Consider the following 10,816-nt stretch of genomic DNA (forward strand, 5'->3'; position numbering starts at 1 on the left):
AAATAACCAACTATATGGTTAGGGAGTAAAATCTTTAATCCTCTCTGAGAATAACAGACAGAAGAGATATACTCTATATACTATTATGCCCCGTACACACGGTCGGACTTCGGACATTCCGACAACAAAATCCTAGGATTTTTTCCGACGGATGTTGGCTCAAACTTGTCTTGCATACACACGGTCACACAAAGTTGTCGGAAAATCCGATCGTTCTATACGCGGTGACGTAAAACACGTACGTCGGGACTATAAACGGGGCAGTGGCCAATAGCTTTCATCTCTTTATTTATTCTGAGCATGCGTGGCACTTTGTCCGTCGGATTTGTGTACACACAATAGGAATTTCCGACAACGGATTTTGTTGTCGGAAAATTTTATCTCCTGCTCTCCAACTTTGTGTGTCGGAAAATCTGATGGAAAATGTCCGATGGAGCCCACACACGGTCGGAATTTCCGACAACACGCTCCGATCGGACATTTTCCATCGGAAAATCCGACCGTGTGTACGGGGCATTAGAGGTTGAATCTTGACTCATATCAAGTTTTTTTATTTAAAGAAAAAAAATTCTGTTTTGCAGATTTTCAAACAGAACTGTAATATTACATGCTTTTCTGCAGCTTCTCCATTGAAGTATATTGAACCAAAAAAGCACCGTTTTGCATTGAAAAAGGTCCTTGACACTTTCCAAATACACAGCAGCTGAAAAAAGCATAGATGTGAACGTTAAATGAACTGTAGTGCATTTCTGCAAAAAGCACCAAAAAACACATGGGTGGGAACCAGGCCTAAGACATTTAGTAACATAATGGAGTTAAAAAAAAATTAAAAATTCGTTTTTTTTTACTGTGCAACAGTGAAAGTAATATTTACAGTAGAGATTATTTGCTCTTTTTGTACTATATAGGGCTAATTTTAGCTTTTTTAACCCCATTATGTTACTGGCCGATTAATCGATTATGAAAATAGTAATCGATTAATTTCATAATCGATTAATCGATTAGTTGTTTCAGCCCTAGTTCCTAGCTAATAAGAACACACGATCTGTCACTCCTCTTCAGAACAGGGAAGTGTGTGTGTTTACATACACTCGTCCCTGTTCTGTGTCTCCTGCTCACGATCGCTCGTGGCTGGCGGTCATTGCGACCGTCGGCCACAAGCATTGGCACCCCCACTGTGCAGTGGGCGCGCGCCTGCTATCCCGACCCCAGGAGCAGACGTACATAATAATGTAATTATAATGTTTGTAATACTGACATATCACACACATAGGTTGGACTTGATGGACTTTTTTCAACCTCACCTACTATGTAACTATGTAACATCTCCGACGGCTCACACAGGGGAGTCAACCTGCCGCAATATAACTGCGGCGACTGGTCGGGAAGTAGTTCATTGTAATAGATGACAAAGCTGAACTAGAGTGCAGAGGTTTTATACCAGGGATTTTCAAGAAGTAACAAGTTGGTGGTTGGTTCTACTTTCTAAAATATTATGTTGCCCAAAGTGTAAAGCTGTTAAAATCATGAAATATATCCAGGTAACACTGGTCCCTACTTTCTTTGCAATGGGAGAGGAGTTAAAACATCATCCAGTACTGATATCCTTCTATATTGTGCATTAGTTCTCACTGCTTCATGTGGATTGAAAGCAGTGGAATCAGTCATTGCATGGTGAGGGTTGAGTTCTTTGTGCTTTTATATTGCATATTGAGAACAAGTATGTGTACAATCAAACATTCAGATGTTTGCACATGCATCCAACAGAGCCATGCAGATAATTTCCACAAAAGCTTTCAAATGTTTTTTTTCAAAAATGTATGTCATGGGGATACTGTGTATACAAACATATTTGAACCCTAGGAAAAGCTTGTGGACTTATTTTTGCACGTGGCATAGTTCTTCTTTTTACCATTAGAGGAAACCTTTACCAAAGCAGCTGTGAGCTGAAGAATGTTTGCTGCAACTGATCATGTCGTGTTCTGCTCTGTTGGGACAAAGCTTTGAGGATGGCAAATCTTCTTTTAACCTGTGCTTCACAGCTGATGTGGACCTACATATAAAGTGTCTCCTTACACTTAGTGCAAGCTTCGTTCCCTGCACTGCTTGGCTGTGACAATTCTTGGTGTCGCCTTCTGTATGTGGACCAGATGTGAATAAAATGTGCTGTCCTTTGTGTTTTTTCTTTATTACATACTCATTTTTCCCTCTAAATTCACAGGATCTTGAAGCAGGAACGTCCTGAGCTGGCAACTCTTGCAGATACGGTGGATTTGCAGGAATCAACAGGGATTGCTTCTGACTCTTCAAGTGATTCATCTAGTTCTTCTTCCTCAAGTTCTTCAGAATCTGGCTCAGAGGTGAGACTGGTGTAAAGATCAATAAGAAATATGCTCACAGGGACTTTGTATAGCCCCAATACAGGTAGATCCAGGATCATACTGTGTTTAGCTGCTGTGGGTGTTAGTTAACAAGCTTTCTTGCACATTCTCTGTTTTGTGCACATTTAACGTTTGATTGGAAGCACAATGCTCAATACCTTGTGTGCAAAGCTCCAATTGGACTATTTAGTCTAAATCTGGAGCTTGCAGGGATTGTAGCAGTTACCTTAGCCATTGTATATGTATTTGTGTCTGGCTGTGGCTAAATAACAGAAGTTGTACACAGCGCCATCGCAGTGGAGTGTTTATACCAAAGTGAGGCTAGGTTTAAATGTGACATTTATTCCACCATGTATTGACTGCCTTGGGTATAATTAAAAAAGAAGTAAGGGAATTAAATAACTTTTTTTTTTTATATATACTTGCCTAGCTGGAAGCAGCATCGGCTTGATGCTGCACCTGTCCCCCTACCACATCTAAGACCAAGAACCGAGTGATTGCATGATCCCTTGGTTCTCAGTCTTCAGTGAGCAGAGAGATGGTGACTGTCAGTCACTGGCTGTCTGCTCTGCCCCTTCAATGCTTACTAAATTGCTGGGCTGTGAAGGGGGTGGGAGTGACTGGCTCAGGCTCTTTGACGCACAACATTAATGTCGGGATCTCTTGGAGCCTGGACCAGGTCCGTGATAGCAGCCAATAGCTGAGTTTTTCCTGCTGTTGGCTGAATACAGATCATAGGAGTGTGACCCACAGGAGAAGTAGGGCACAGGAGATCTTTGGTCCTACTTCTCCTCTTTGAAAACCATGTTTGCCTGAATTCAATAGATAACAGAACCAAGTGAAAGTAAACTCCACACTGTGACCTGCATTTTATAATTGGGCCTCCAAAATACAGGCCATGGCACAGTCCAACATTATGGTATATAGCTTAAAACGGATAGCGAAATCTACAGCCCATTATAAATGGATTCCTTAGTTAAAGCAAAGCTCCAGCCCCTCAACGAAAACATTTAGTCAGCGGTTACAAATACTGTAGCTGCTGACTTTTAATATTGGGACACTTACCTGTCCAGGGATCCCGCGATGTTGGTACCCCAGCGCATTTTTCAATCTGCTCTTGGGTGCTGACGCCACCATTTCTTGTAAGGGAAACCGCCAGCTTCACAGCCGGTTCCCTAATGTGCATGTGCAATGCGCACTGCGCTTTGTGAATGAGCCGGGGGAAGGAGAAGGGGGTCCGTCAAAAACAGGTACCCGCTCCCCCTTCCCCATGTGGCTGGGGAGGCAGCAAACAAGCAGAACCCTTTTGGGTGGAGCTCCGCTTTTAGTCTTATCTTTTTTTAAATGGTTGCAAGAGACACTGGCTGTTCTTATAGCTGCCTTATAAATTAAAAGAAGTAATTGGCTAGCTGTTTTATTTTTGTCTAATTTTAACTTCTAGCCACTTGTATTTTTGAGATGAACTATATCTATTTTTTTGCCAGTGAGCAATGAGAGTGTTGGATATAGGAAGGTTGTATCAAAATGACAGGCATTTCCATCATTTCAGTGCACAGTACTGTGGTGAGCAGAGCTACAACCAGATGTTGTTACACTCATGAAATCAGGGGCTGCAAGAGCAGCCTTGACGGAAGTAATTATGTGTGCATGTTAGACAAATAGCACACGACATATTGTCCTGTCATGCTTTCCTTAAGCAGTTACGTTTCACTTGTTAGGACATGATAATAGGCATTACTACAACTGACGTCTTTAGGGAGTCCTTTTCGGGCAATGGTTTAATATATTGTGACAGATCTCTAGTAAAGCCAAATCCTGGGGCTATAAATGGCACTAAGTGCAAATAATGTGATTAACAATTTCTGTACACATGATGTGGCCATAATATGTATTTATTATTGCATTTTGTATACCAAGGGATATATTTATATAAAATGGTTGTATCCAGGCTGATTCACCTGATTTCATTCAAACCTATTCAAAAGCCATCCTCCACCCCGAGTGAGTTGCAGCGTTTTGCAGTGCAGGATATGAAGGCTAGTGTTTACATATGAGAATAATTTTAGGCTAAAATTCTTACTTATAGTTCTACAACATTGGGGGTCTCAGTAGTATTCCATAGTGTATCACTGATGAATCAACATTATACATTTTATGTCATAAGTTTGTGTGCTATAATGCATCAACCATCCAGCATGTGTTTAGGAACAATATGGCTACTAATAAGCAAAGTGGGAATTCACTGCCCCTAGTCCTTATTAAATGTACTCTGTTCTGCCTGTTCAGTGTCTCTTTAAAGCCAACTCCCTGACCTTTTATGAAGCCCCCCCCCCCCCCCCAACTGCTGAGTTAACCACTTCAATACGGGGCACTTTCACCCCCTTCCTGCCCTGGCCTATTTTCAGCTTTCAGCGCTGCCACACTTTGAATGACAACTGCACGGTCATGCAACACTGTACACGAATGACATTTTTATAATTTTTTTGAGACACCGCTTTCTTTTGGTGGCATTTAATCAACACTGGGTTTTTAATTTTTTTTTTGCTAAACATCCAAAAATGTGGAAAAGAGAAAGTTTTTTTTCTTGTAAAGTTGTGCAAATAAGTAATTTTTCTCCACTGATTGGCACTGCTGGGGCTACACTGATCATCAGGACACTGATGATCAGTGCCCTGATTATCATTGTAAATGTCCTCTGTCACACTTGCCAGCTATTGGGTGCCCTTTGATTGGACACAGCTGATCGCATGGTAAAGAGACTCTGTGATTGGCCCTTTACCCCGATCTGTGAGCAGCTATGCAATCAGAGTGCGCCCCAGGGTGTGCGCCCCAGGGTGGAGGGGATGGAGCGTGGTTCGGGGAGGACACCCTCCTAGAACTGGACGACCAGACTGTAGCTGTCTTTTGGTTATAGCCTGGTCGGAAAGTGGTTGTAAAAGCTCCTTCATGTTATACTTGCTCTGTGCAATTGTATTGCACTGATCGCCCTAAACCTCCCTGTTCTGGGGTCCCCTGCAGGTGCTCCAGGCTCCTCCTCGTGTGTGCCACCATATCAAGCTGCTTGCTATGGGGCACACGTGTGGGCTCGCTTCTGAGCTGGGCTGCATGCACCCATAGACGCACGGCTCGGCCCTGCTCCCTTCACAAAGAATGTTATTGACAGCAGCCAATTGCTCCCTCTGCTGCCTCTGTGTCCTGTGAGGGGAGAGAGCAGCAGGCACAGCACTGGATTGTAACCATGAAATATTCAGTGCTTCCAGGTATAGGGAAGCCTATATGAGCCCCCTCCATGGTGCATTGCTTTGGCCTAGTGGCCAGACACCAGGCCCAAACATTGTTATATAAAAGGTAGATATTAACCTTGCCTAAACTATGGTATAGTTCCAGCAGGGTTAGGCGTTATAGGGAAGGCGAGTATAAGTGAGTCAGGGGGTGGATTTCCAGGCAAAAAACAATTGTGTGTTTTTGTTTTTTTGTTTTTTTGTTTTTTTTTCACACTATTTTACTGTGTACACATTTTTAGTTTTTTTTTTTTTTTCTTTTTAATGATGGCTCTCCTAGGTCCAGGTGGCTGCTCTGTTTGATTATAATTCTAGTTTCATTCATGCCAGTTACTACTCTCAACTCAGCTCTCATGCAATGAACATATCCAATCATTTTACCTTCCCTTTGCCCTTGTCCTTTCACAAAACACCTTGTATTCTGTGAACAGAATACATACTGTGAATGGATAAAGAGAGATCATGTGACCTACCTGTCCCTGCTCTTCACTTCTCCAACTACAGAGAGCCTTGTATTTTGTAAACAGGTCTTTTATGGTTTAGATAAAGGGAGAGGAAAGGGTGGATAAACAGGATCCTTTCACTACTTGAGAGCCGTAGCGCTGGAAGTTTGACAGCAGTACCAAGAATATTGCCTTACACAGCAGGCATCTGGAACTGACCTAGGAAAACAAATGTTAGAGGCAAGTCAGAAAATCCACGTAGCCTAGATGGGTTTGGAACTAAAAGGAAAACTGCCAGGTAGGTCTTATGGCCATGCCACTGCCCCCCATAAAATTGGGCTTGTAAATGTGGGGTCGGGGGGCTCATGTTCAACCACTATAACATTGTTTTCTAAATATGGGATATAAATGGTAGATTGTTATAATCCTCAAATGGTTTTCATTCTTTTCTTCACACAGGATGACTCTAGCTCTGGAGCAGAGACTATGGCCCACAGAAAAAAGAAGAGAAGAACATGTAGTGGGATGGGCAATGGAGATATCACCACGCAGGATGACTGTGTGAGCAAAGAACGCAGCTCATCCAGGTGATACTGACAGCATAAACACTGGGGGAGAGACTGCTCCTGATCTCATGGGGGAGTGCTATCAAGTCTAACTTACGTTTGCTGCTGCTGGAATCTTGCAGAGAACATACTGTGCCACCATTTTATAGGAATGACAGAGACTTCAAGTTCAATTCTGGTTTTTAGCCCCTTTTTTCACATATGGTAACAGAGGTTAAAAGGTTACAAAGTTATATAGAATGTCTTTTACAGTGAATATGGAACAGGTTCTTAAACTGCAACATAAACCACATCTGCCTAAAGAAAATACAGTGCATGACAGGATGTGTGGCCTCAGAGTGGAAATGAAGACCCTTTATATGATTGATAAAACGGTTAAAGCTGTACATTGAATTCTGTACATCAAATTCTGCTGGCCTCTTCTGTACTGAAGACAGTTGATTTTCTTGGATGGAGAGTTTTACTTTTATGGTGCAGACAATAATACTTTTAATTTAGTTGCCTTCATGGGAAAACAAACCACCCACTACAAAATTGAGATAGAATGTTTGTTATGTTCAGCTCTGTTTATTGGTTGTAGGAATATTAAAGTAGACCATGGCATCGGTGACTTTAAATAAAGTATAGTGTAGTAATAATGATGTCTGAAAGGTGTTTGTTGCATACCTTTTTGGTGTTTTTTTTTTTTTTGTTTTGTTTCACAGATTTTGTATTTAATTCATGCAAGAAGAAAATCTTTCTTTCAAAAGCAGAAGAAAGCCTACAAATGCAGTACATTGGAGGAAAGCTGTCCCAGGATGAATCCTTGGGCTGGCGGCCATGACCACCTCATGAAAACATTAGCTGCTAATTATTTACCTTCATTCATTTGTGAGTAACTGACCCCGAACAAGTGTGCAGCAAGTTAATTACCAGTGAACCGTAACCCATGATCATAGGTCTCATTTTGGGTTGGTGATGCATAAAAGACTGAGACAGCCAGGCATCCAGCATTTTAAGAGTGTTCATGTCAGTCTGTCCATTTATGGATACCAGGTTTGCCTTTGATAACTACAATAATATAACACAATTGAACATTACTATCCATTTTCTGTTGCATCATTTGTAAACATGTCTAAAGAATGCCATGTGCTTTATCATTCGCTTTCAGTCATGATCAACTTTAGTAACTGTGGGTTACTGCACTTTGGACGTCATTGCTGCTTTTTTGTATTGCCTTATTAAACAAGACCTTATGAGCATTACCCTAATCCAGAAAACAGAACAAACTATTTTTATCCATCTGAAAGGTGCCCGGTGCCACTTATATGAATGCATATTCTTATATTTGACACTAGTGGGTGGGTCTGGTTTCTTCAACTAATGACACTTCATTACAGAAAGAGGTAAAGCTTTACAGTCCACAAATCCATGTTACCATTCTTCTCCAGCTCGTATGGTGACTGAAAGTCTCATTCATGAAGCAAGAATTGCTACTTGCATTCTAGTATGAGCAAGGGAAGAGTATTCATCATGACTTAAGTTGGAGCCAGAATTTCTTTCCAATAAGTTATCTGATTAATCAATGTTCTGACTAATTATTTTTTCTTGGCAAGCAGGTAGGTACAGGGCTGCCTGAAAAATCTCTAAATCTTAAAGTGGCTGTGGGGAAAATGTGGAGTTTTTAGTAGGAGGATGTTGATGCCTTATGCACCTCTTTCCCTTTTCTTGTTGCTACATTTGCCCTGATCCTCCAGTATATTGAAAGTTAGGGTAACAGAATAGTTTGCAAAAATGTCCATTGGGTACCTGGAAGAGGCCATACATTTTCTTGACCGACATTCTGGAACAGGCCTTTTTTAACCAGTTTCACATATCCAGCACCTATGTAGAAGAATACACTTTCTCAGTCCAGGCATTTCAGCAGCTTTTTAACTGATTTAACTCCCCAAGAAATTATGGAATGTAAATATACCTTCTAAGCAGACTCGACTACTCAAAATTAAAAAATGCTTTTTATACGTTAGGATAATCCCCGAGATTTTTCTGGACTGCCAAATAATTCCAGTTTAAACAAATCCAAGCTGTGGAAGTCTTCTTAAATTCTAGTTACACCGATGTATATCTTATACTACAGTCTGTGATCAATGTTAATTTAAATATTCTTTACTTCATTAATTTGTATGTTTTTTTTTAATGTTTTCTAACAAGAATAAAATGAATGGACTCATTTTAGAAATGTCTTTTTTTTCCCTCAAATGTTTTATTTACAGCTTAAAATAACCATTTCATCCACTTCATTTAGGTGTGTACAGTATGTGTAGCCAAAATTTTTTTTTTTTTTTTTAGTTTTTTGTGTCCACTTCCTGTCCTGAAGATACACATGAAAATATGAGAAATTTCCTACAAAATGAGTGGAATTCCTCAAATATATTGTCAGTGGAAAATGTGTTCCCATTGCAGAACTTCTGTTCTAGTGCCAACTTGGCAATTTTGGAATTCTCCATCTTTTTGTCTTTTGTGATAATGGTGAGCTAATCTGCTTAATGGAATCACAGACGGCAAGTTGACAGGGGTTATAATTCTTTCCTACTTCAAAAATAAGAAAACTATAACATGTACCTGAAATTTGACATAATGTCAGCTTTCTGTGTTCTTCAGAATGTTTATAGGGATGACCTCATTAGGATCCAAGAAAAAGAGGATGGTAGGCACCAAGGTAAGTAGACCCCCAATTTTAAGATTAAACATTAAGGTGGTCCTCAAAGTCTATCACTAGGGCAGGCTGATTTATGTGAGTGGCCCTAATTTGGGGTTTTTAATACATTTTTTTGACCTTCTACACTTAAAGGTGCTTTTCCTTTGCTTTTATCTCCTCATCAGGATGCAGCTGTTCCTTCGTTCTATCCCAAACACCAAAAATTGGAAAATCTATTAATTAAAGTACTGAAAGTAATGTTATAAAAAAAAAATTGGCTTCAAAACTATCTTTCAGTTTAGACCTTTCCTCGCAGTACCTTTTCTCCACCATAAGATGTCCTCATTTTTTCAGGTAGAATTACACCCAGCATCAATCAACCTGGGGATTTGAGGACATTCTGTAAGTGCAGGTTGTCATGGGTCCTCCCCTTGAGGGGGTGTTACAATGGCAACCTTCATTCAGAGTTGGTAATTAGAGATTGCAGCTTGCTTCATGTCAATGCTGCTTACTGTATTACTGAAGACTGTCCAGCCCAGAGAGGAGGATCTCGTGACATCATATCTTCAGCCTGAAGACATCTGGAAAATGTAAGTATAATACAACAAAGCAAACATCACTAATGCCCAGGGCTACAGGTAGGGGGAATAATTTGGGGAGGGTCCTGGATTAGAAATTGGGCTTTTAAAAGCTAAAAACATGTTAATCATCACCCCTTCCAGAAATAACCTCACCAGGAGTGCAAGCTGGTATTTTACATGACAAGAGTGCTGTGAGTGTGCAGCACCCTGCCATTCTGATATGACTCACATGACCCTTAGCATTGAAGGGGTCCCCCCCCAAAAAACAACCTTCCTAAAGCACTGGTGCCCAATATTCATAGACATCAGGCTATTTGGCACCCAATGTCTATATTGGGGTGCCATGGAGAGGGGTTAGTGTGTCGTTACCTGTCCACACTCTTCCCATAGGGTACATGTGGAAGTTTGCCTCCCTCCCTAGGAATGGTTTTAGGGTTCCTTTTGCTCAGTGTTTTTAGTGTTACATACTGAGGTAATGATCCCATAGCAGAAAAAGTATTTTTTTTTTTTATCCTATTTGAACTATTGTGTGAGCCCTATATGTTGCCATGATTGGTCATTTACCACAATCTGTGATTGGCTTTGACCATGGGACACAATGATCACAGATTTTTCCCGTTGCATGCCCAAGGGGGCATACAGGAAGTGGGTTCCTCTGAGGACGTCAATAGACGTCCTTCTGGCAATGTAAGCCCGTGTTGCAGCTGTCATTCGGCTATAGGCGCGGGTGGGAAGAGGTTAAATGGCTTGAGCTGTTATACCAGACTCCCACAGCTCCAACCTTGGTCAATGGTAGGGTCGCCAATTCCCTTTCCTCTATATAGGGGTACCCATTGTCTCTGTTGCTATATGCACTGGCTGTGGAGCCTTTGGCAATTGTCATTAGA

The 10,816-nt window shown here is 41.0% G+C and overlaps 1 protein-coding gene across 1 annotated transcript in view; it reads left to right on the top strand.

Moving 5' to 3' along the window:
* JMJD6 (jumonji domain containing 6, arginine demethylase and lysine hydroxylase) overlaps nt 1-8,889 on the top strand; it is a 40,730-nt gene extending 31,841 nt beyond the window's left edge. Inside the window, exons 5-6 of the mRNA XM_073606216.1 lie at nt 2,222-2,360; nt 6,565-8,889. Coding sequence (XP_073462317.1) covers nt 2,222-2,360; nt 6,565-6,696 — 271 coding nt within the window. The 3' untranslated portion in view covers nt 6,697-8,889. The remainder of the gene's footprint in view (nt 1-2,221; nt 2,361-6,564) is intronic.
* Nucleotides 8,890-10,816: the final 1,927 nt, after the last annotated feature.

The sequence above is a fragment of the Aquarana catesbeiana genome, linkage group LG12 (assembly GCF_042186555.1).
Source record: "Aquarana catesbeiana isolate 2022-GZ linkage group LG12, ASM4218655v1, whole genome shotgun sequence".
Lineage (NCBI taxonomy): Eukaryota > Metazoa > Chordata > Amphibia > Anura > Ranidae > Aquarana > Aquarana catesbeiana.